The 26,141-nt window shown below is 43.6% G+C and overlaps 2 protein-coding genes across 3 annotated transcripts in view; one reads left to right on the forward strand and one right to left on the reverse strand.

Annotated features, from left to right (window-relative positions):
• The window catches only part of NECAB3 (N-terminal EF-hand calcium binding protein 3), a 93,962-nt gene that overhangs the window by 41,244 nt on the left and 26,577 nt on the right, over positions 1-26,141 (forward strand). The window contains exons 4-5 of the mRNA XM_081010277.1: positions 2,278-2,303; positions 2,845-2,942. Of these exons, the coding sequence (XP_080866403.1) occupies positions 2,278-2,303; positions 2,845-2,942 (124 nt within the window). The remainder of the gene's footprint in view (positions 1-2,277; positions 2,304-2,844; positions 2,943-26,141) is intronic.
• Positions 9,166-19,820, reverse strand: ACTL10 (actin like 10). Of its 2 annotated transcripts, none has more exons than XM_081010275.1 (2): positions 19,646-19,820; positions 9,166-10,579 (listed from the first exon to the last, which is right to left on the reverse strand). In XM_081010275.1, exon 2 carries the CDS (start codon positions 10,487-10,489, stop codon positions 9,371-9,373), a length of 1,119 nt encoding a protein of 372 aa, XP_080866401.1. In that variant the 5' UTR covers positions 10,490-10,579; positions 19,646-19,820; the 3' UTR covers positions 9,166-9,370. The 2 variants fall into 2 exon arrangements, with proteins under 2 accessions (XP_080866401.1, XP_080866402.1); XM_081010276.1 differs by having other exon boundaries at positions 19,672-19,772.

Below are 26,141 nucleotides of genomic sequence, written 5' to 3' on the forward strand. Positions count from 1 at the left end.
TTCTGATGTTCTTATGTCCTGTGCTAGGAATGGTATCTTCTAAAAAACAAACTGTAAATCACTTTTTACATTGAACATGTTACAGAATTAGTATTAGTACTGAGAACAAAGTCAAAATGAAGTGAAAACCATCTTTCTGTTTAGATTCTGTTCTGTTTTGAAGTCCTGGGCAAAGACCTCTCTGCCTGGTTTTTCTCAAGGTTTGCCTGTGCATTGAATAATTCAGCATTTTAATTATTAATTGGTTAATGTTTGTTACAAATTCAGAAGATGAAAAGGGCTAGATAAGTGCCGAGTGCAGTTGGCTCCCTTAGGGAAGTGGGTCTTATCAGGAGTGTTCAGTTTTTATATGTGGGGATTGTTCTGGTGTTTTACTATTAACTGGATGGCAGCCATCAGACACAATTTTAAGAGGAAGCCAAAAGTCTAAGGTTAAATAATAATACGCAACGTTTTCAACAGGCATAGGATGGTCTAGGCAAAGAATGGCTCCAGCAGTGCAAATGGTGGGGGAAGTAAATAACCTGCTCCAGTAAATAGTAATAAATTATCCCTTCCTTTCCCTGCACATGCTGTGTCCTCCCCAAATCAGCACCAGAGGGTTTGGGGAACCTCAAAGAACAGATTTAGGGGAGGAAGATGGGGGGGGGAGGAGTTCTGTTGTGCAGGCAGAAATCCGTGCACTCATTCTGATTTGTTTGCAGGGAGATTGGGTGACATTAGCTATTTCATACCCTCCAAGTGTCCCTATTTTCCTGTGACAGTCCTGGAATTACAAAAGTCACCCCAGCTTCTGTTTTGATCCTGGAATGTCCCAATTTCCTTCGCCAGTGCTGCCACCATCAAGCTTGGGGAGGAGGATGAGCCAGCTTCATGCTTCATGCATCCACATCTATTCTTGCCACTTTCTATAATTTATTTATTGGTGTGTATTTTTTTTTAATCTGTTGTTGTTTAGTCGTTTAGTCGTGTCCGACTCTTCGTGACCCCACGGACCAGAGCACGCCAAATACCGTAATAAAATACCAATCTACCAAATAATAAAATAAAATAAAATAGTCCCTATTTGCATCTGAGGAATTTTGGAGGCTATGCTATTTAATAAGCACTTACAGTGGTACCTCGGCTTAAGGGCTTAATTCGTTCCGGAGGTCCGTTCTTAACCTGCAACTGTTCTTAACCTGAAGCACCACTTTAGCTAATGGGGCCTCTCGCTGCCGCCGCCACGCGATTTCTGTTCTCATCCTGAAGCAAAGTTCTTAACCTGAGGTACTATTTCTGGGTTAGCAGAGTCTGAAACCTGAAGTGTATGTAACCCGAAGCGTATGTAACCCGAGGTACCACTGTACTCTTATTGGTTTGAAGGGAGGCTACCCATCGGGGAGGCTAGAATTCCCTGGGAAGATGGATTGACCGTTACACCACTCTGGAAACTGTAGCTCTGTGAGAGGACGGGGAGGGAGCTCTTAACAACTCTGTGCACCCTTAACAAACTACAGTTCCCAGGATTCTTGGGTGGGGGGAGAGCCACAACTGCTTGAAGTGTTATGACGTTGCTTAAAATGTATGGTGCAGATTATTTCCAGTGGCTTTTCTTCCCAGGTGGAAGTGCTCAGAATTGCATCCTTCATCTGTGCTCAGTGTCTTTTCAGCATATATCACATAAGGGCTGCATGGAGTGGTTTTTATCATTATTGTTATTACTACTATGCCACTGGCTGTGCAATAAAATTCCTCCATCATGTACCTTTCCACCCTTTTCCTTAAAAAAAAGCTGGCTTAAGTGAGGCATCTATTTTCATTAAAAAGAAAAGGTGGCACAATGTCATTACTGAGACAGAAGGTTGAAAGCTGCGCTGTGAAAAATGTAAAATGTATGGGTGCCAGAAGCTCAGATGGGAGAGAAAAGATTGTTCACGTTGCATTGGCATATGAGAGCGCTGGAAGTCTTACACTTTACAAAGCGGTCCTGTTGTGGTGGACTGCTGTGTGACCAAAGTGGGTGGTGGGTGGCTTTGCCCCCATTTTTACCCGTCCTATTGCAGTCAACGACCTGCTTAGTGCAAATGTCTGAATGTGCGAGCTGCCAGAGAGGAGAGTGTGGCCTCTTTGGTCCTCCTCTGCTGCCCTGTTGTGAGCTAAGACATGGCTTCGCTTAGAGTGCTGTCTGAAAATATGGTTCCTCTTTCATCCGATTCCAGCACCTGTTTCTCATCTAAGGTTTAGACCCATCATCTCATCTGAGTTTCTTTTCTTTTTTCCCTCATTCTCTTGCAGCAATTTAGAGACGGAGAAGTTCTGCGGTAAGTAGGCCATTTACTTCCTTGCTATGAAAAATGTACTTCTAGGCATGTTATTCAGTAAGTGCCCACAAAGCATGTGGCTTTTGCTCCTCTGTTGAAGTTTATCCCCCCCCCCCCCCAAGATGGGGCACTAGACAAAAAGGAGGTTTCCTGGTGATAGAATACTCTGTACTTCAGGGAAGAGAAGAGATACTTTGGGGGAGAGATGTAGCTCAGCAGTGGAGCATCTTCCTTGCATGATGAGGGACCCGGGTTCAATCCACAGCATCTCCAGATATACCTGAGAGACAGCTTGCCTGAATGTGTGGGAAGCTGCTGCCAGTCTGTGTAGACAATACTGAGCTAGATGGAACCATAGTCTGACTCAGTAGAAGGCAGCTTCCTGTGTTCCTATGTACTCTATGATACTACTGGCCACTCCCCCCAGCGATGGCAACACAGATGTAAATATTAGTAGAGGCAACATTTCTTTGAAAAGCAGGCATGGGACAAAACTGGCATGCCATTTTGAAATCTTCACAAGCTGTTTCTCCTACTGCAGAGTATTTCTCAGACTACCTTGGAGAATACAGGCATGTCCTGTCTGCCTTGGAGCAACTCAACACTGCTGTCCTGTCAGCCATGGATAAAACCAAACTGGTAGGTGTGCATTCATTCTGATATGGGCATGAATGGAGCCAGTAATATATGTTTTGACACTGACAGCTTTAATTAGCCTTCAATCACTCTTTGCATCCAACTCTTTATAATGGAACATTAGTTCATATGTGAATATCCCAGGATCAATAAATAGGCACCCAGTCAATGAGGCACATAGTGCAATTGTATTCCTGTGTGTATGGTTCTCATGGTTCTCAAGAGAAAAGCTGAAGTTTGTATTTCATAAACAAAAATATAGATATAATGAATTCATTTTATTTTTCTCCAAACTGGAATAAGGCTTTTAGAGACAGTCCACTTGGGTCACTGTTCTTTCCAGTGCCTCTAATGTCCGAGGGCTTGTGAATCACTTTGCCTCATATCCAGTAGAAAAAACTTTCTAGGCTTGATAGAGTGTTTGTGAATAGAGTTGCCAGTTTACAACCCGAACTTTTTCTACACACCTTTAAAAGTTCCGCATCTGTAGTTGCAATCCTAAACACACTTACTAGGGCATAAGTTCCACTGAATAAAGTGGGACTTGCATCTGATATATATAGGAATGCACTGTAGGAGAACAGGTGCAGTCATACCTTCTCCTGCTCTGTTCCTCCATCATTCCTGTGTCTCACCCACTCCCACTCCCAATTTTGCTTTGCAGCATGGGGGGTGGTGAGCTCAGCGGAGGAACAGGTCAGTTTGGGTTCTATCATTTCCAGCAGAACTTGGAATGTTCTCAAAGGCAACATGTCTAAAGGGCATCGTTTGTGGAACCTCCAGGGCTCCAAGTTCCCTTTTCGGGTGTTGACAATGTTAGGAAAGTTCAGACACTGATGCTGTTGTCCATCATTTTGAAACTCTGATTCCATCCTATTTTCTAGCTAATTAAGATGACATGTTATGCCTGTTGTTTATTATTATTTGTAAATATATTTACATTTACATTTGCTTACATCTATTTGCAACATTATATCATACTTAATGTGTCCACTCTAGTTATTTCATTAGTTTTATATTGATTCCAGTACAGAATAAATGGTGTCCAATTCTCTTGAATCTTCTTGTTTTCATCATCACCAATATATTTCATGTCTTCTTTAGCCATTGTTGGGTTGTATCAAACTCAGTTTTAGTCACAGTAAACCTACTGAAATTAGTGGACCTAAGCTAGTCATGTTCATTAATTTCATTAGGTCTACTCTGAGACCCAATTGCAACATTGTCAACATCTGTGATACCAAGACATCAGATCTTTTCTCATCCTATGTTTCACGTACCCTCGAAGCATTGTAACTGGGTTCATTTGTTTGTGACATCTCAGTATTTATATGATAGTATCACTAATTTTCCCCCAGTGATTGATATTATTATGAATAACAATTTTGATTGTTCTCAGCAATGAATTCAGAAGTTGTTGCCTCCTAGGAAATGGCTGTAGTCAGACTCCACAAATCCAAAGTGATTTGCTGAAAAAAAGTCACTAATTCCATAAGGATAAAAAAAATTATTTGAGTTGAGAATCTGTTTTTCAGGGATAATCTGTGAGTGCAAGATGGGCATCTATTTAACTGAATATGCTCCTAGCAGAGAATTAATCACTGAGCTTAACTGTACAGCATTTGCTTCATTTTGCAAGCTCCATTTCTGTAGCTAAAAGGCAGAAAGTCTTACCAAAACCTAACACTGTGAACCCTCTTAAAACCTTCTGCCAGAGTATTATGTTTGCAGTTGAGTGCCCTCCATGTTAAACCCGATGTGTGTGAGAAAATCTTAGAGAATAATGAACGAGAAAACTTCCTGGGAATAGTTTTGTTTTTTCCTCCTTAAATGTGCAAAACAATTTCATTTTTGTGCCTAAATGCTTTCTCTCATTTAGGATGAGGGGAAATCACAGGGACTTGGCCTTTCAGGTGAAATGTCAGGTGCACCTATGCCTATGCATGCATGTGAAAATATTTCTGGGTCTTTCAAGGTCAATATTTAATGGTTGAAGAAGATTCATATGGTACTCCTTACCCTCAAGCATTATGTCAGCTGTAAAAGAAAAGAAAATAAAAAGACTGTGATGGGTGTGCACACACCTGTTTACTCTGCATCCAGTGTGCTGCCATCATGGGTTTACCAAGAAGTGTACACAAGACATTAGCCACAATCCATATCTACCCTGAAATAATGTGCATTGATGCATTTTTTTTCCCAAACCAGCTTTGCTCTGAATTGTGATAATGAACAAAATAACTGTGTTTCAAGTTAGTAATGTCAACAGAGCCTGAAACAGCAAATAATTTTTACCATTTCTTTTTTTTTCTGGGTGAAAATGAGGTTTTAAGTAGACCTGAAATATTTCCTAAAACTAGGGTGGATTTAACTGAGGACCGTGTTCTTTGTGAAGGGCAGAGGTGTTGCCAACTGTTCTTTTCCTCACAGGGCTTCTGCACTATTGTTTGCAATGCAGAAGTTCAGTTCATTGGACTTTTCATATCACCTCATCCCTATTCTAGAACAACACTTTACCTGCTAAATTTTTGCCTGTTAAAAGTCTGGGACGGAGGGAGGGATTACAGGAAGAGAACTGGCAGAGTTGACCCTCCAGAGAGACTTTTTGGAGAAAAGAGGCTGGAAAATTTCCTTCCATGATCTTCCTTCAGTTAACGTATGAGCCACATCAATATATGTGCTTGGCTATGCACTCTTTAAGGAGATGGGTGTCAAAAAAATTAAATCATCTCAGAAAATTAAAAGAAAGTTCCTTAGTTGCTATAAAAAAGGCCAAATGTTTAGACCAGAAGGTTGCCAATTAAATGAAAGATTCAAAACAGGGTTGCTGACTTTTCTTCTAGAAGAGGTTGTTTAACAGCAGGATGACAGGCAAAAATTCAACAGGTGCAGCCCTCCCAGTATGGAGGTGCTTTATCTGGGAAAGTATTAATAGGTTAAGCTAGCATCAGCTTCTGCTTGCCTCAGCAGGAGCCTCAGTAGGCAGAGGAAGAGGAGAAAGCGCATCTCATTATGCCAGGCTGTATGGTTGCAAAGGTTGCTCAATGTGAAAAGCTCCCAGTGCTGATGGAGAAGGAAGGAGAGACATTTGGATCCTGGAAGGATTCCATCCTGGAGAGAAAATGGCAGGGGCTCAACAATGCAACAGCAGATCAATAATGTATGCTGCTAAAGGTCCCAAATGGGGAGGCATTATATTAGGCTTCCTTCTTCAGGTGGTCCTAGAGTCCTCTAAAGTGATGCATCTCAGATGGATTTTACCTGAGTTCCCTTCTATTTGTCAAAAGGGAGTTAATCCAAACCTTATTCGATATCCTGTCCATTCAAGGAAGGGCTCTAGCGCAGTGGGTGAGCACCTGCCTTGCACCCAGAAAGTCCCCCATTCAGTCCCTGGTGTCACCAGGTACAGCTGGGAAAGCCTCACAGCCTGAAATCTCAGAGAGCCACTGCCAGGCTGTGTAAACAATACAGAGCTAGATGGACTATTGGTCTGGCTCTGTCCATCCCATTTCCCTTTCAATGTCTCTCTCAGAGATTTACATTGTTCAAGTTTCTTCACACATTGTTGCGGCCACTTATGGATTATTCACTATAGCGGGGCTTTAGAAGGGTACATCACATTTAGCCAGAGGGGAGTTGAGCCGTAGGGTAAGTTGCGTCTCACGCTGCTCAAGTGATGTCAGAAGAACCCTGAGGATATGCTGCCTTGTTTGGAGAACCATCAAGGCTACTCTGAACTTCCACACCTCTCAGGGAAGCTTGAACAAAACAATGCTAAGACCTAACAGTTCTTTATTGATTTACATGGGGCTGCTTGTCTTCCAGCAATCCATTATGTAATACAGTGCTGAGACAGCATTGATTGCTAAGCAGGAGGTTATATTTATTACCATGTTCCCAGGATTTAGAGCAACCTGGTGACTTCTAGATGTTTTGGACTACAACTCCCATGAGTCCCTGCTAGCCATCTGGTTGGCAAAGGCTGATTTGGAACAATACCATCCAGACAAGCTTTGTTAGGGGGAAATGGAAGGCCTAACTTGATGTGAGCCATGACTGGATCTCCCAGTATTTTTTATTATTATTATTATTTTGGGAGGTCGATCAAAACACCTAACAGAGTGTCTAAACTGGGAGACAGCCATTTCTCTGATCAAAATGACATGGAGCTAATAACCTTGCTGGAGATGGGAAAGAAAAGATATGAGGAACCTGTTTTTCCTTTTTCTTCTCCTGCGGGTGTTTTGATTGGGGGAAACGGTGCAAGGAAAAGGGTTAGACCCCAAAGCATCAGGACTCAAATCTCATCTGCCCATCCCCGTGTCTGCTTTTAAACTTTCAAAAAGTTATTGGGAGATCTGAATTTCCATTTGGCCCCAAACTAACTACTTGCATGTTTATTGAATTTTTGCCCAATCCAGCAAGTAGAGATAAATAATTCTGTGCCAATCACCCTTCCCAAAGACTTGAACAAATGAATGTTGTATTTAGCTGTTGGTGAAAATATGCCAGTACAGGGAAGAGACACAATCCCATGAGGAGAATCTTCCACAATTGGAGGGAGAGGGGAGCTACCACACAGAAGGCCCTGAAGCCATGTACAACTAAATCTCCATGGCAGGACAAAAAAAAATTCACACATGAAAATGGCTCTTAGTGTCTTCTCTTTGGGGTCTTCAACATTTAACAATCCTTTGTCTCTGCTCTCATGATTACAGTTCTTCTCCATAGGAACTGAAAGCATTCAAACTTAATAATACAAGTAGTATCACTGGATTCTATTTTGGACACAAATGTATTGGAGAGATCATTCAAAGTGCTCAGCAGGAGGGGAGCATGATAGATTTCTGCTGTTTCCTGTGATTCAATTCCCCTATAGTAATAGGCATGGCCCAAAGGTCACATCTAAGCAGGGAGCCTGGTATTTGAATGGGATACCCACTTCTCTGACTTGATTAAGGCATATGTGCACAAAGTGGGCCTATCTCTAATCTGACTTTATGACGACAGACGTTTTGGATAGACTTGAAAATAGAAGTGGGGCTGAGAGACAGAAATGACTGCAGACTAATAAGGTAGAAAAGCTGAAGTGTAATAGGACCAAACCAGATGGAATGGGCACTGAAGCCTGCTTCTTTTCAGTTGCCCAACCCATTCACATATAAAATAGATGACAGCCAGTCATCCTGGGCTTGGGGCCTGCTGGGGAAATGGTAGCAATTGGGCGAGCAAGGCAAATCAGGACCATGGTCAGTTCCCAGTGGGCCCTGGTGGCTGAGCTTTGGAAGACAATTGGGGTGACGCTGGGACCCAGATGTAAATGACAAGATACTTTTTGAAATAGGAAAAGGAAGCTATGTTCTGAAAGCAGAATTCTTTGTGTGAAATATCACATTCATTATATAATTTCTGGAGAATGCTGAAGGAAGACACACCTCCATGCCCTTGCTTTTGACACTTGAGGTACACACACACACACACACACACACACACACACACATGTATGTATGTATGTCCCACTTTATTTCTGTGATTCTAAGTTCGTTTAAAGTGTTTTTTGATATTGTGTTTTAATGTGGCAACCCGCCCTGGGACCTTAGGGCAGGTAATGAATAAATAATAACAAGTGCTAATCACACCAAGTATAATTTTTATTTATTTATTTTGTTAGTTACCTAACACAGCAGACTGTCTCTAGGTGCCTTGCAGTTATGTTTGGTCCTCAGCTATCAAGTTAGGACGTCTTGTGACAGACAGATACCGTTTTTTTAAAGAGCCCTCTTTCTTGCAGCTGATGGGAAAGACCATGATTCTGCAATGCAATCTTCATACAAATATAAATCTAGTAGTTACATATATAAGGAGATATATAATATAATATAATATAATATAATATAATATAATATAATATAATATAATAATATATAATTTTGACTTTCTCTGCTATTGCAGAAGAGCACTACATTTATGTTGCATTTGAGTTAATGGTTCACTGTTTGATTTTGTTTTGCTTTCATTTCTTCATTTCTCTTAGAAAATTGGCAACAGGTATGAAGTTTTAATGACCAGATAAGTAGAATGCATAATGTGTAAAGTTGGTCATGTTGTAATGAATGATACTTCTTTTTCTCTCCATTTGATTATAGAAATGATGGGTATCCATGCATTTTTCTCTTCTTGTATTTCCATTTCCATTTGCTAAAGAAAAACCTGTTTCCATAGAGAGTTTAGGCGCACAATCAGACCTCCGTTTATTTAACTCCCATTGATTTCAAGGAGAAAGAGCTGAGAGCAGAAATCAATATGACACAAAGCACCGAATTTTGGTTGGATACAAAATACAATTGCATTTGGAAAGCCACTGTGCTCTTGCTGTTTTCTCTCTTCCCCATTATGCTTTTGCCTTATCTTAGTCAAAGCATTTTCTTTGCCTACTTGAATTTCTCATGCACATAAGCTGCCCCATGTTCTTGATAGTCTTCTTTGTTCATCCAAAAGCCATTGAAAGAGCTGAGTGAGGCCACCAAAGAGCCCCCAAGCCATGCTGCCTTGCCTCTTGCTGGGGAAGCCAGAATTTTTATAGGGTGCCCCCTGCCATGAAGCAAGGCATGCAGTTCCTTGCACATCCTCTCTGGAAAGCCAGGAAACAATGAGGAGCCTCCTGATAATACAACATTATGCATGAGCTCTCCTTGAAACTCAGCTGGAAACTTCTGCAAACTTTGGAAAGCCAAGATATGAAGTCCCGGGGAGTTCTGGCTCAACAGATGTGGCCTGAAGAGTGGCTCTGGGCAGCAAATACGTTCTTTGTCTAACATTAACAAGTGTCCATCAGGGATCTGAATGCTCACAGGGTCCTGGCAAGCCTTGCCTTGAAGATCCCTTTCATAGTCCATGGACACATAGCAGTACTGCTTTGTAAGCCGGGCCACCATCTTTTTATCCAAGGACCCAAGAAGCTGTGGGTCATTGGAACTCTCCAGCAGCAGGGCATGCATGTGCTTGCAGAGAGCCCTCCCAGCCACGTCTAGTCGGTAGGTGCCTTCCATCCAGGTTTGCCCAGAGTAGATCGGAGTGACATGAGAAACTCCTGCCCCTGCCTCCACAGCCAGTCCAGTGACTCTACCACAGGCGCAGAGGGAGAGGAATCCTGTGTTGGCCACATGTAAAGCTGGGACACCAAAGCTCTCAAAAAACACCTCTGCCATCTTCTCTCTGTTTGTAGTAGGGCAGGAGGGAGAGTCAGTCATCAGCGTAGGATGGTCCTCAACAGGCACTCTCAATCCACAGTAGAAGAGATGGCTCCACAGATTTTCCATAGCCTCCCAGTCCACTATGATGCCATGCCTAACTGGATGGTCTGGGGATCTTCTGGAGCTGCCTTTGGCATGGACACTACAGGAAATAGATAGATGTTTGTCCTGAGTCATCCCCGGATCAGTGGGAGGCAAGTATGTTGTCTTCATGGAAATCCTTGGCCTTTCCTCTCCTGCAAAGCCTGATCGACTGAAGGCACTGCCATTGTCTACCACAATCGCAACTTCCCCCATAGTGTTGCACCTTTCCTCATGCCCTCTTCTGACTTTGTGGAAGTGGAATTACGTTAGCAGAATTGGAGAGGGATAAAAGCTCTTGTCACCCTGCCAAAAAACCAAAGCATAAGTAAAGAAGGAATGAGGCTGTGAATTCCCTTGGTAGTCAACTGCTGAAGTGAAAGTAGGATTCCTGTTGAGCATCAGAGTCAGGATATCTGAGCAATCTCACAACACAATTGTTGCTTACAGGAGTAAGTTCCTTTGGGATCCCTTTTGGTTGCAGCACTGCAGTCCATAGCGATCAGATAAAACATGGTGCTGCAATACACCAAGGTTTTGTGTTTCTTCATGGACTCAAAATAAATAACAAGTAAGACAGTAAGGACTGACACGATCCGAGAACAGGAAGAAGAGACGTGGGATGAAGATTGGAAAAAATTTATAAATAAAAACTTTCTATTTAGGGAACTAGCTTAAAATTAATGAATATTAGGGAAAATGTTGGAATGAAACTATATGACTCTAGCAGAAATGATATCAGGAGTTATGTATATTTGAAAACTAAGATTTAAGCTTTAAGGTATTTTAGGGTAAGATAAGGTTAAATAAACTAAGGTAATTTGAATAACAGAATATGGGGAAAGATGGAAAGGATTTGTTGAGGTAATTATTAGGTTAAATTTTTAAGATAAATTTTGTAACAAAAATTGAGGAAGATGGAAAGAATTTGCTGAAATAACTAATTGAACTGGAATGCAAGAAGGGAGGTGTGAGGAGGTCAATGAAACAAGCAAATGGAAGTTATAGATATGTAATTTGGGATTTGTGTTTTTTTTTCTTTTTTGTTTTCCTTTTTTCTTTGTATTTTTTTTTTTTTTGGCTGTACTGTTGTATTGTTGTACTGTTTTTTTCCTCTCTTTTTTAGGTATTATTGTGCTGTTTTTATTTTTTCATTATTTTCTATAATTCTGAAACTACTAATAAATATTATTTAAAAAAACAAAAACAAAATAAATAACAAGTGACATGACCATCGTGACCGCTACTGGTGTATTGCTGTTTTTGTTAGCACCCTGAACCCTTAATACTGCATAGACAAGACTGCACACCCAAGATGGCTGCCATTGTGGAGCAAGCAAGAAAGCATAGCTGGTGAGCTTCCGGGACGCCGCGGCCACGGGAAGGAGCGCGAGGCTGCCCTTCGGGGGGGTCTCGAACAACACGGTGTTCTAGAGGGGTCACGAAGGCTCCGTGAACCCCAAAACCTCAGGAGGATTATTCTGGGGGACAGAGTACCCTGCGACGCTGCTTGTGCTCGCCTGTGTTGTTGGCGTTTTACAGGGCTGGAGCTGCAGCATGAAGGGGAAGCAACAGACTCCGTGTTGTGAAGCCTCAGGCTCCGCGTGAAAAGCGGTGAACCTCCGACAACAGCCAAAAAGCTGGGAAATAGCCAAAGTAAATAAGCTGATAACAGACAGAAAGCTTAATTAAAGAACCCAGCGGAAAAGAATTGTGTGGGGTGAAGGAGAAGGAATCCACTACTGGCGGTAAGAGTAAAAGGGAGTATGGCGGAAGACTGCGAGAGAGAGAAAGCATGAAAAGCTGCTGCTAAGTGGGCGTAGAGGAGAGACCTCAGATACAAAGTATAAAATACAAGGAATCTGAGGCAAAGTAACATTGAAAATATTTTAATGGACTAGAGATAAGAGAGAAGTGAAAGGAATTTGTCTGTTTTATCTGGTCAGATAGTGTTGTGCCAGCGACCGGCTTGAGATATATTGGTGGGTTTTTTACACCCAATTCTATGCCTGGTGTATTTGAGCGGAGACTGATTTAAGTATTACTTAAACAACGATTTCTACTCCTCTCATCCTCCACGTTTGAACAAAGGGGAGAGTCTGGTACATATTTAGCCCAGTTAAACGATTGAAAATCAGACTGATAATAGGAGGAGGGGAGACGCGGAAAGGCAGTGTTCTTCCGGCGAGGTTTTGGAGAAAAAGTGAATGGCTTGGAGAAAGTAAACTAAAGTAAAGTAAAAATTTACTGGGTCTTTGCACCACCATTTTCCTCCCAGTCTCCACCCGTTTTAAAGAGACATACTCCAATATTTAAGTAGGAGAAGGCTGGACTATTAATGCAGCGGAAAAAGATTGAGAACTCTTTGGCAAGAAAAGAAATTCGATAAGACAATTTGCCAGGACCCTCTGCCATTTACGGAATCCTTTTCATCGTGGAGTGTCTCTCCATTCGGTCCCGCCTTCCTCTCCTGGGTCCGCTCCCGGATCGAGACTCACCTCACAATTCTTCCAGAGTTCCAGAGAGCCACTACGCGATTACGTGACTTCACCTACCCGCCCGTGTATCTTTGGCGGTTACTTCTTCCTCACCTCCCCACCCACCCTTTATTTCCCTTTGGCCCTTCCTTTGGCCCTCTCTATTGTACGTCCCTGGGGTATCTTTTGAGACGCTGGTTTTCCCTATTTGTAACTGCTTTGTTCTCTCTTTTTTGTTTTCCTTTTTTGTTCTTTTCTCTTTGGTTCTTCTTTTTATTGGTTTTCCTTCTTCGGTTTTTTTAGCTGCTTTCTCTTTATTCCTCTTTGTTGTTTTTGCTTCGGTTGGTATTCAGCGTATTTTTGTATATTTGGTTCCCCCTAACTGTGTGATTGCTAATATTGCACAAGATTAGCTGCTTGGCCTTGTGCAGAAGGAGACATTCGGTTGGTGAACTCTACTGAAGAGAAGAGAACTAAGACTTGGAAGGTCAACAAGGCGCCATCGTGTGGGATCAAAGGAAACTGCATTGGAAGAAATTAATGAGAGGAACAGGCCAGCAGCTCTCTTCAGTGTCTTACGGGGGGAAAAGTCTTTAATAATTAGTTAACTTAAGTTGACATACAAAATGAAAAAGGCGGTGGGAACGCCAGCAGAAAGGAGGCCATCTAGACAAGAAGATGGGAAGGAGGGGAAAGAGATCAAGGACTACGATAGTTTGATGGCTGAAATAAGGAAAGAATTTAAACATAATGAGCAATATATAGAGAAAAAGCTATTGGAAGTGCAGGATACATTAGATAAGAGATTAGAGGGGGTGGTGGGAGAACTGACAGGAAAAGTCAAAGACCTATCGGTAAGAGCCAAAGTACTTGAGGATTCTATGAAAAGGGTGCAAAAGGATACAAAAGATAGTAAGAAGGATTTGGACAGAATTAAAATAGAAGTTAAGGAGATAGGTAAGGTACAGGAAGAATTGCTGGACAGTATGGCTATGACTCAGATGAGACAGAACCAACAAAATTTAAAATTTAGAGGGATCCCAGAGGACCCAAACGAGAATATAAGATCTAAAATGGTGAAAGAGTTGGCAATTTGGTTAGATAGGAAGGAGGAAGAGATAAGCTTCTCCCTAGCAAATATATTTCGGATAAAAACAAAATCGGCTAAAGCTAGGGGGAAAAAATTGCCAGGAGATGTAATAGCCATGTTTAACTCGTTGGATATGAGGAACGAAGTATTGAAACAGAATTATAGTAAAAGGTTATATATTGAAGGAAACCCAATTATTGTATTTAAAGAGATCCCTTCGAGATTTCTTCGAAGGAGGGATGTGTATAAAAAATTAACTAACCAACTGAAGAAAAATGGGATCCTATATAGATGGGAGTTTCCGGAAGGAATTTCATTTTACTTTAAGGATAAAAGATTCAAACTGTCCAGTCCTTCAGAACTTGAAAAATTTGCAAGAAGATACGAGAAGGAACTTGGAAGGGTTGCGGGGTGGGGGGAGGGAGGGGGGCAGCTGGGGGAGGGGGCGGGGGCGGGGGGAGTGAAGAGGAAGAGAGAGAGATAAACTTAACAGAAGCGAGGGAAGAGGAAGAGAAAGAAGACAAAGAACAGCAGCTTTAAGCCAGATTTGATAATTTACTAATTGTACATAATAGATGGCTTTAAAAATACTGTCTTGGAACGTGAACGGACTTAACAATAAAAATAAAAGGAACCAGATTACACATATTTTATTAAAAAAGAACCTTGACATAATCTGTCTACAAGAGACTCATGTAATAAGAAAACATAAGAGAATTCTGAATAATAAGAAACTAGGGTTGGATTTTGTGGCATCGGACAAGGTTAAGAAAAGAGGTGTGGTACTATATATAAAGGAAAAATTCGACCCAAAAATACTGTATAAAGACGAGCAAGGGAGAATGATAGTAGTACAGATTGTATTCCAAGGAATAAAAATAATTGTCGCCGGAATATACGCACCTAACGATAAAAAATCGGCTTTCTTCTTAGAATTAGGTAATAAGTTATTAGAATGGATCGATCAAAAAATGATATTGATGGGCGATTTTAACGGAGTGGTGTCACCAAATTTGGATAGGTCAACAAAAAAGCAAGAGACAAAGGAAGGCAAGCTACCTCGAACGTTTTTTGATTTGGTTGATAATATGGGACTAATTGACGCCTGGAAATTTAAAAACCCCACTATAAAACAATATACCTTTTTCTCAAACCCAAATCAGAGTTGGGGGAGAATAGATAATATTTGGATCTCGAAGGAGCTGACACAGAACTTAGCTAAATCTGAAATACTCCCACAAACTATATCTGACCATAATCTGGTATTTATGGAGATAAAGGGTAAAGATACTAGAGTATTTAGATGGAGAATGAATGAAGGTATATTTAATAATCAAAAGATAGTAAGGGAGGCGAAAGAAACAATCGAAGAATACTTCAAGTGGAACTTACACAAAGAAACAGCTATAGAAACGGTCTGGGATGCAGGAAAAGCCGTTATGAGGGGCTTCCTAATTCAGAAAAACAGCCATTTAAGAAAAGAAAAAGAGAAAAAAAGAGAAGAGATTCTAACACAGCTTATGGAGAATGAAAGACAACTAGCTACTAAACCAGGTGACGAGACAATAAAGCAAAATTTAAAAATATTACAAGCCCAATTTTCTATGATAGTTAACCAGGAAATTGAGTGGAAAATTAAAATGATGAAACAAAAGAACTTTGAATCAGCTAATAAAATAGGAAAATTCTTGGCGTGGCAAATAAGAGAAAGGAAAAAACAAAATACGATCTGCAAGATAAGGGATGGAGAAAGGATAGTGGAAGAGCCAAAAGAAATAAAAAGGATATTTCAGACGTATTATAAGGAACTGTATAAAAGAGGAAAGGAAATAGATTATGAAATAGACCGATACCTGGAAGATCACCATTTACAACAGATTGCCATAGAAGAGAAAGAGTTATTAGACCAGAGGATCACAGAAGATGAGATAAGGAAGGCAATAAAAAAGATGAAAATTGGGAAAGCGCCGGGGCCGGATGGCCTACCAGCCAAGTACTATAAAACATTAAGTGAGCAATTATGCCCAATTCTATGTGAAGTGATGAATAATATTTTAAAAGAGGGAAGGATTCCGAATACCTGGAAGGAAGCATATATTACCTAAAAAATACCTAAAAAAGATGTGGATGCCTTAGAGGTGAAGAACTATAGGCCGATTTCGTTATTAAATAACGATTATAAACTGTTTGCGGATATAATGGCAGAAAGACTAAAAAGGGTATTAAAAAATAGAATTCATAAAGATCAAACGGGCTTCCTACCAGGAAGACAACTAAAGGATAACGTAAGAAATTTGATAGATATTATTGAATACCTGGAAACTAGAATAGATAAACAGGCGGCCTTGATATTTATCGACGCGGAGAAGGCATTCGATAATGTCTCTTGGCGCTTTCTGATGGAAAATTTGAAAAAGATGGGGATGGGAGAAAGATTCAGAAAAGGTATAGAGGTTATCTATCATGAGCAAAAGGCAAAACTTATAATAAATAATACTACATCAGAATTTTTTGATATTTCTAAAGGGACGAGGCAAGGCTGCCCTCTGTCCCCCCTATTATTTATCTTAGTATTGGAAGTACTTACTAAGAGGCTGAGGGATACAGCAGAGGTTAAAGGAGTCAGGGTAGGAACTAAGGAACACAAAATTAAAGCTTTTGCAGATGACATTGCTCTAACATTAGAAGATCCAAAGCACAGTGTAAAAGAAGCCCTACAAAAAATTGAAGAGTTTGGTGCTGTGGCAGGCTTTAAGGTCAATAAGAATAAGACTAAAATACTGACTAAAAATGTATCTAAAGAAGATATAGTAGACCTAGAACAAAAAACCGGAATTATGACGGCAAAGAAGGTGAAGTACCTTGGAGTCTGGATTACGGCTAAGAACATCAATCTATATAAGGATAACTATGAGGTCACCTGGAAGAACATTAAGAAAGACTTAGAAATCTGGGAGAGAATGAGATTATCTTTTGGGGGGAGGATAGCGGTTATTAAAATGAACGTTTTGCCTAGAATGTTATTTTTATTTCAAACCATCCTGGTACTTAAAGGTTTAAAGCAATGTAAAGAATGGCAAAGAGCCTTGGCGAGATACATCTGGCAGGGAAAAAGACCGCGAATAAAAATGAAAATACTGGTAGATAAAAAAGAAAGAGGGGGTTTCTCCCTTCCGGACCTATGTTTATACTATGAGGCGGCGTGTTTATCGTGGTTGAAAGACTGGATAACGCTAGAAAACAGAGACATCTTGGATCTTGAAGGCTTCGATAACAGGTACGGGTGGCACTCGTACCTGTGGTATGAAAAGGTGAAAGTACATAGAGGCTTTTTAAACCATATTTTTAGAGGGCCAATATTCCAAGTATGGGAAAGAAATAAAAACTTATTGGAAAGGAAGACACCCTGGTGGATCTCACCAACAGAGGTGTTAACAGTCAAAAAAGTTAATATGGAAGGGAAGAATCCTACCTATGAAGAACTGACTAGGAAAACGGATCAAGGTATAAAACTTAGACCCTATGAAGAGATTAAAAACTCATTTACTGGGTGGTTGCAATACCACCAGGTAAATGACCTGTTAAAAGAAGATAAAAAGAAAATAGGATTCGAAGATAAAAAATCCAAATTCAATGTGGAAGTTGTTGAAGGAAAGAACAAAATACTGTCTAGAATATACGATATTTTACTGGAGTGGTATACAAAAGACGAGGAGGTGAAGGACGTTATGACTAAGTGGGCAATAGACATCGGCTATAACATTTTGAGAGATGGCTAGAATTATGGAATACTAACATGAAGTTCACGGCATGTATGGCATTAAGGGAAAATATGTGGAAAATGATATTTAGGTGGTACCTCACACCAGTGAAACTGGCTAAGATCTATAGGTTAAAGAACAAAAGATGTTGGAAATGTGGAGAAGTAGATGGTGACTTCTACCATATGTGGTGGTTATGCAGCAAAGTGAAAGGCTTTTGGGAATCGATTTATAACGAGCTTAAAAAAAAATTTAAATACACGTTTCCCAAAAAACCCGAAGCCTTTCTGCTAGGAATGACAGGTAAAGAAATCAAAAAAGAAGATAAGGTACTATTTTTATATGCCACAACAGCCGCAAGAATCATGTTAGCACAAAATTGGAAAACGGACGCCATACCTAATGTAAGTGATTGGCAGATTAAATTAACAAATTATGCCGAGCTCGCTAGAATAACAGGAAGAATAAGAGATCAAGATGAACAGAAATTTCATGATAACTGGATTAAATATTGGATATATATTGGGACTAAACTTTAAACGACACTGGCGGGATTGGAATAACTCTAACAGTAAAAGGTTATTATGTAAAAGAGATAAAATACGTGAATATAAAGTCTATTTGATACTTACCAAAGGAGTGGAAGGAAGTTCAAGGCTTGGCAGAGCCTAAAATAAATGTATTTATGATTTATGGAATGAATATATTATGTGTAATTTAAGTATTGGACTTTGTATAAGTTTATATGTATATATGTATAATACCAATAAAAATTTATCAGTAAAAAAAAAAAAAAAAAAAATACTGCATAGACAAGACTGAACAGATGTCAAGGACTTACATAGTGCTGATATGTGCACTCAGTAGTAGAAACACAACCTGGTTTGCATGTGACACTAAGCCATGGTTTATAAACCCTGATTTAACTTAAGCACAGTTAAGCCTGATTGTCCATACCTGCACCTCAGCTTAACTTTGGTTTATGTATTAACCAAGGTTTGCAGCTGGTTTGTAAACCTTGGTTTATGTTAACCATGGCTTAGCTTAACATGGGATGCATTCCAAAGGACATGGTATCGTGTCTACTTCAGAATTCATGGTTTATTACAGATCCCCAAGTGTGCTTACATAGGAAAGTATTGTGGAAATAAAGACATTGTTATTATAAGACACTGAGATAAAGCCTGTTGCCTGTTCATTGAATATTCATCCTGATATGTTTGCATGGAGGTTAAATGTCACTAGCAACTAGTGGCTATTATCCCATGTTTTCCATTGCACTTTTTTTGTTTTGTTTTTTGGACATTATGGCTGTTAGAAAGGTGATGGGGGAAAAGTGCTAGAATGTACAGGATAAGAAACATTTTTTGTGGATGAACAGCCCTATGAAAAGGCATAGCAGACACATGTGTGCAGTTTGTAGCTGCCCAGTATGCATTTCATGCTTCCCACAGGTCTCACATCCTGATATTCCCACTTAGATAGTAGGTACCAGCACTTTTCTTGGTTGCACTTATGGTGCATCTCCATTGGTTTTGCATGGAAAGTGGGTGCCTTCTTGGCAGGGGCGCCAACTTGCCCCACACATTGAGGGGGTGTGGTCATGTGACACTGCCCAGCATGTGCTGGGTGGGGGTGGGACTTTCAGAGGACAATCTTTGTGCTTGCTAGTTCCAGCCTATGCCTGGCTCCTGGGTTCCTGGGCTGCCGGTCAGAGACTGGGGTGCATAGGGGGTGGCAAGGGGTGATGGCCCCCTCAATATTGGAGGATGCATCTCCCTGCCCCCAAAATATTTGGGGAGCTGGAGCCCCTTGCATCCCATAAACCCAGCTTCCTTGCTTCTTGGGAGTTTTATTTATTTAAAATAGCTATAACTTGCCCTTTATCCTAAGATCTCATGGCAGGGAACATACATAAAACACCATTTACCAAAATAATGAAGATAAAATAAACTAGAATGTCCTCATGTAGTGCCACAGCGGACGATCAATAATAACCCTTCCTGACACTGACCATTGTTGGTTAGCAGAATCAATTTCATACCTTGTCATATGTCTCTTCCTGTTTACCTTAGACTCATCTGAGGAGCCTCTGGATATTAGAAAAGTTTGGCACGACAATGGGGAGGTCCTGAATGAGATGGCCAAAGAAGGGAAATGCCCAGCTTTGATGGGAATTCTTAGAACCTGCTGTGGTTTCTCTTCCTAACATGGATTTCCTTCTCTTGTGACTTCATTGGGTTCTGTTATGTGTAGTTCCATGGCAATGCAGCAGTGGGTGATCTGTGGCCCTCCAGGCGTTGCTGAGCCCCAGCTCCCATTATGCCCAGGCAACATTGCCCCATTGAAAAGTTTTTGAAGGGAGTGGGCTCTGCATTGGTGTCAAATCCCAGTAGCATTGGCTATGTTTATTCATTTGGATTGTACCCCTCCTTTTCTTCACAAAGCTCAGAGCAATGTTCGTGAGGTTTCCAGGTGGTCTCTCATCCAGAGCCAAATCTGCTTAGCTTCATTTCTGAAACATCTTCATGACCTCTCAGACCATTAAGATAAACAAAAACTCCACATGATTAAAAATAAGTATAAAGCCAATAAATCCCAGCAGGATACCATAAAATGAAAATCAGTTATAAAAAATGGGGAAATAACTGGGCAATTTTACTATTATTGATTTTAAAGTCTCCGTCAGGAGCTAAAATACACGCTTCCGCAAGGAGGGCATTCCATAGACTGGGCTCTGCAATTGAAAAGGGCCCTATTCTATTTACCACCCATCTAACCTCAAAGGGCAAAGGGACCTATAGAAGAGCCTCAAAAGAAGGAAGCATGGAGGATATTTATGTTTTGTGAAGATTACAGGCTTCTTACACATGACATTTTTGCATATGTTGTTATTCAGCGACATACCTGTCACAACAATGTGTTTTATTTTCTGCACTTATCATTTTGAAATGATTTCCTTTTTAAAAGAACCACATAGACAATATAAGAATGTAAGAAGAGCCTGCTGGCTCAGGCCAATGGCCTGTTTAGTTCCATATGCTGGTCTTACAGTGGCCAACCAGATGCCTTTGGGATCCCTACAAGCAGGACATAAATGAAGTAGCCCTCTCTTGCTCCTTGCTCCTGCCAGCTCCGGCAAATGGCATACGGTGGCTTGCCAGCTACGGTAGCAAAGGTGCTGTAATGTGTATGGGTTGCTCATGCGTAAGTTGCCGCCTCTCCAGGCTTTGTTGCCTTGCTAAACCTTTCAGTCTGGGCAGCCCTTCACTTCGTGGCTGCCTCAGTCGCTAGCAGAATCCGTCAGTGGGCGTTTCTTAAATCTTTTCCAACATAAAAGTTGTTTGACACCCAGTCTCCTCCTACTCTCTCTGCACGGAAGTCTTCTGCGCAGGGTGGGCGTGGGTAGCGCGGGACCCGTGCTCTCCCCGCTGGTGTCCGGCAAAGAGTCCTGGAGCCCTCTCGCCGATTCCCCCATCAGCCCCTCTTTATCCCTGGTGTTGCGCTGATTTGCTTCCCCATCTGCGGAGCTGCCTCTCTCCCTGCTGGGCCCTTCTCCAGCATCATTTGAGAGCCTTCCCTCCGCTTCTAGCTCCGATGTCAGTTCCCTGACATCCACCTCCCCCCCAGGACCCCCTCCACCCCCGGCCCGACCTGTTGACCCAACTTCGTCCCTTTCTTCGGCCGACGATGCGGGGAACCCCCGGAAGGAGCTGTCGCCATCCTCTGAGGATTCAAAACCCGCTTCCCACCCGCTCTGATCCCTTCCCGCGGGGTGGGCCTCCCAGTCTGATTCTTCGTCCTCTGAAGCCTCTTCTCCCTCCCCTTCAGAGACTGAAAAACCCACAAAATCCTCTTCATCGTCTGTGGTTCCAAATTGCTCCTCCCAGAATCTCGCTAGTGGTTTGGGTTTGTCCGGGAACAGGCGGTGGAATTCCTCCATCAGATACCCGTCAGTGATTGCCTCCGCGGGAACCCAAGTGTTTTCCGACCCGGGTTCTCCCTCCCAAGCCACCAAGTACTCCACCTGGCACCCTCGCCACCTTGAATCAAGTATTTCCATGGCCAAGTTGTGGTGCTCCCTCTCTTCTACCTGCGGGTGTGTGGTGACTTCTCCCTCTTGCCCCGGGAATCCCCTTCCTTCCCTGTACGGTGAGAGTAGGGACCTATGGAACACCGGGTGTATCTTCATGCTGTCTGGCAATTTGAGCTTGAATGCCACGGGGTTCACCTGCTGTGTTACCTCAAACGGTCCCAACCGCCTGGGTTGCAACTTCTTGCACCCCCCCTTAAAAGGTAACCCTTGGGTTGACAACCACACCCGATCTCCCACCCGTATGGTCTCCCCTTCCCTACGGCGCTTGTCTGCCTGCCTCTTGTAAATTTCCTTGGCCCGCTCCAAGTTCATCTTGAGTTGCTGGTGCAGGGCTTCCATTTCTTCCACAAACTGATCTGCTGCCGGTACACTCCAACCTTCCTCCCCACTCCCCGGGAAGGCCCTGGGGTGACACCCATAATTGGCCATGAACGGGCTCATTCCCGTTGACACATGTTCAGCGTTATTGTACGCAAATTCAGCCAGCGCTAGTTTTTCTACCCAATCGTTCTGCCTCTCGCTGACGTAGCAGCGTAGGTATTGCTGGAGAATACTGTTCGCTCTTTCTGCTTGCCCGTTGGTTTCCGGGTGTCTCGCCGTTGAGAAGCCCACTTCGACCTGCAGCAAGCTCATGAGCTTCCTCCAGAAACGGGAAGTAAATTGTTTCCCGCGGTCGGCGATGACCCTCGAAGGATTCCCATGCAACCTGAAGATGTGATCTACAAACAACCTGGCTGTTTCCTCTGCCGTGACCGCATGTGAGCAAGCTATAAAATGGCACATTTTTGTTAGTAGATCGACCACTACCATGACCGCTGTCTTCCCCTGGGACTTGGGCAAATCAGTCATAAAATCAATGGATACCACCTCCCAAGGTTTCCCCGGCGTGGGTAAGGGTTCCAGTAATCCTGCGGGGACAGCCCGCTCCCCCTTTGCCCTTTGGCAGTGGTCGCAACCCCGTACATATTCCCGTACATCCTCCCTCACCCTGGGCCACCAGAACTGCCTGGTGACGAGCATCATGGTTTTGTGCTGTCCAAAGTGCCCCGCTGTGGGGTTGTCGTGGAGTTGTTTGAGTACCTTTCCCCGTAGGGTCTCCCCCGGTACATACAGCACCCCCTTATAGTACAGCACCCCTTCCTTCTCCTCAAACCCTCCTTGGGTTTCTCTTCCGTCTCGGAGTTCCCGGATTTTAGTTTGTGCGAACACGTCGTTTCTAGTAAGTCCAGCCAGTTCTCGTTGCCCCACCAAGGTTCCCCCACACACCCATCGGTCCTCGGGGATCACGTGTCATATCTCCGGTGGCCCCTCTCCTTCCAAGTACTCCGGTTTCCGGGAGAGAGCATCTGCTCTCACGTTTTCCTCTCCTGGCACATATCGGATTTCGAAGGAAAACTTGGAGAACTCCTGTGCCCATCGAATCTGTCTCTGGTTGAGCACTCGTGCAGTCCTCCAGTATTCCAAGTTCTTGTGATCTGTACAAACCTGGATCTTGTGCTGCGCCCCTATTAGTAGATGTCGCCATCGACGAAACGCCGCATAGATCGCAAGCAGTTCGCGGTCATACACCGTATAGTTTTGCTCCGACTTGTTCAGCTTTCTTGAGAAGAAGGCCCACGGTCTCCATTCCTGCTTGCTCCTCCCTGGCTGCAAAAGAACCGCCCCAATGGCTCTGTCGGACACGTCGGTCTCTAGCCTCATGGGTTTCTCCAGATCCACGTGCAGGAGCTGCTCTTCCGATGCGAACGCTTTCTTCAGTTTTTCAAAGGATTGTTGGGCCTCCTCTGTCCAGGTGAACTTCCTCTTGCTACTGAGACAGTCTGTGATGGGTGCTGTCAAGTGGGCTGTCAAGTTCTTGATGAACTTCCTGTAGAAGTTGCTGAACCCTAGGAACCTCTGCACGTCCTTCCGGGTTTTGGGAGTCTTCCACTCCAGCACTGCCTGCACCTTGCTTGGGTCCATCACTAAGCCTTTGTCTGACAACTTGTACCCCAAAAACTCGACTTCTCTGGCGTGAAACTGACATTTCTCCAGCTTGACCCACAACTGGTGCTTCTGCAGTCTCTTCAGCACTTCCCTGACGTCTCTGACATGTTGCTTCTCATTGTCCGAATAGATTAAGACGTCGTCCAAGAAGGCTACGCAGTTCTTGTACAGCAGGGACCCCAACACGTGGTGCATGAAAGCTTGAAAGCAGGCGGAGCCTGACTGTAATCCAAAGGGCATAACTAAGTACTCAAAGGCCCCCAAGGGGGTGAACATTGTGGTCTTCCATTCGTCCCCTTCCCTCATCCTAATCAAATTGTAGGCTCCCCTGAGGTCCAGCTTGGTAAAAATCTTTCCCTGCCTCACCCGTGTTAAAATGTCATCAATCCTGGGCATTGGGAAGGTCACGGGTTCTGATACCAAATTTAACGCCCTGAAATCTACGACCAATCTGGGCTGGTTAGTCCCTTTTTTGTCCACAAAGAACACCGGACTGCCCCCCACCGCCTATGATTCCCTTATGAACCCCCTCTTCAGGTTCTTGTCAATAAACTCCCGCAACTCCTTCATCTCCCTGTCCAACATGGCATACAGTTTACCCACCGGTAGCTGTGCCCCAGGGAGCAAGTTGATTTGGCAGTCAAAGGGCCTATGTGGGAGTAGTCTATCTGCCTCCTTCTCGCTGAAGACCTCCTGCAGGTCAGCATATTGTGGTGGCACCTCCCCTTTCGGCTCCACAGCTATCCCAGCCACCCTGGCCACGGTCATCCTTGGGGTTTCTCCCCCTAGACAGTGTTCCAAGCAGTAAGCGGACCCAAAGGTGACCGTTCTCTGATGCCATGCCACCACTGGATCATGTTGTGCTAGCCAGCTCATCCCTAATATTATTGGGGGCCCTGCCAGTGAGGCTACGTGAAAGGCGATAGTCTCCGTGTGCCTGGAAACCCTCATTCTCATTGGTGGGGTCTGGTGCGTCATTTCCCCTCCCAGAAGCTCCCTGCCATCAATGGTGGTTACTTGCAAGGGGAAATCCAGGGGCAGCAGGTGGAGCTGGTGCTCTAGTGCAAAGTCCTTGCTGAAGAAATTGCAGGAACTGCCTGAATCCAACAGCCCTTTCACCTTGACTGGGTGCCCATTTGGGAGTTCTAGCACCACTTCTATGGCTATAGCCGCCCGGGGGGGGGGTCTGGTTTGGGCACTTCTATTGGTTGCTGGCCTGGCTGCTGTGCCTGCTGAGTGGCAGCCAAGCTTTGGCGTTTCCCTGCTCCTTTACCATCTCCTCCTCACCCCCTGCAGTTCCCACCATCCCTTGCCAGGCCTTTCTTTGCGGGCAGACCCTGGCAAAATGTCCTGGCCGCTGGCAGAGAAAACACTTCTTGGTGGTTTTCCCATCCTTTCCCTCTCTCTTGCGACCTTCACTGGAGTTTGAAATCTCCCGCGCGCACGCCCCATCTATTTCCATGGGCTCCGCCGGCGGGGAAAGCTGCCTTGGTATTTCAGGAATGCGGTAGTCATGGTAACGTTGCTCTCTCCCTTCCCGCTTCTCCTGGGCCCGCGCTTCCTGCCTTACACCAATCGCAAGCACAGCCTTGGTCAGCTGATCCATCGACTGCGGGCGGGGTGCGCGGGAAAGCTCGTCCTTCACCGTTGGGGACAACCCCTCCTCGAACAGCATTTGAATAGGTTCAGAGTCCAAATCCCACCCGAGCCGGTGGACTAACATGGCAAAGCGTGACCAGTAGTCTCTAACTGACTGGTTCCCCTGTTTGCAACCCATCAGTTCCCGCCGATTCACACTTTGCTGTACATCACTGGAATACATCGCATCCATCGCCTGGAAGAATTTCCTCAGGTCTTTCAAGGCGGCATTCTGCGTTGCCATTAGGGGCCTGATCCAATCTCTGGCCCCATCCTGCAGATGTCCGACAATATAGGCAACCCTTTCCCCATCGTCTGCAAAATCATTCTGTTGCAGTTCCATAGCGTACTCTATTTCCGTTCGGAACGCACTGTAGTCCTGGGGTTTCCCTCCAAACTTGTGTACCAGTCCCGGTACCTTCCTTGCTACGGGGGTGGGTCTGACCTGAGCATCCTGAGACCGCCTTTCGTCCAGCCGCGCCGTCAGCAGAGCCACATGCTGTTCCAAATCTCAGTTCCTCTCCACCAGATTTTGTCCTCCAGCTGCTCCCTCCGTGGCGCCAGCTTCTCCAGTTTTGCTCATGATGCTGCCTGCCAGTCGCTGTGCACGAGCGACGTCAGGGACTGACGGATTGCTGTAATGTGTATGGGTTGCTCGTGCGTAAGTTGCCGCCTCTCCAGGCTTTGTTGCCTTGCTAAACCTTTCAGTCTGGGCAGCCCTTCACTTCGTGGCTGCCTCAGTCGCTAGCAGAATCCGTCAGTGGGCGTTTCTTAAATCTTTTCCAACATAAAAGTTGTTTGACACCAGTCTCCTCCTACT

This window comes from Podarcis pityusensis, assembly GCF_964106645.2.
Source record: "Podarcis pityusensis genome assembly, chromosome: 6".
In the NCBI taxonomy this organism is placed as follows: domain Eukaryota; kingdom Metazoa; phylum Chordata; class Lepidosauria; order Squamata; family Lacertidae; genus Podarcis; species Podarcis pityusensis.

Excerpts from the sequence above, each read along its gene's own strand:
- ACTL10 (XM_081010275.1), bottom strand. The coding sequence starts at position 10,489 with ATGGGGGAAGTTGCGATTGTGGTAGACAATGGCAGTGCCTTCAGTCGA.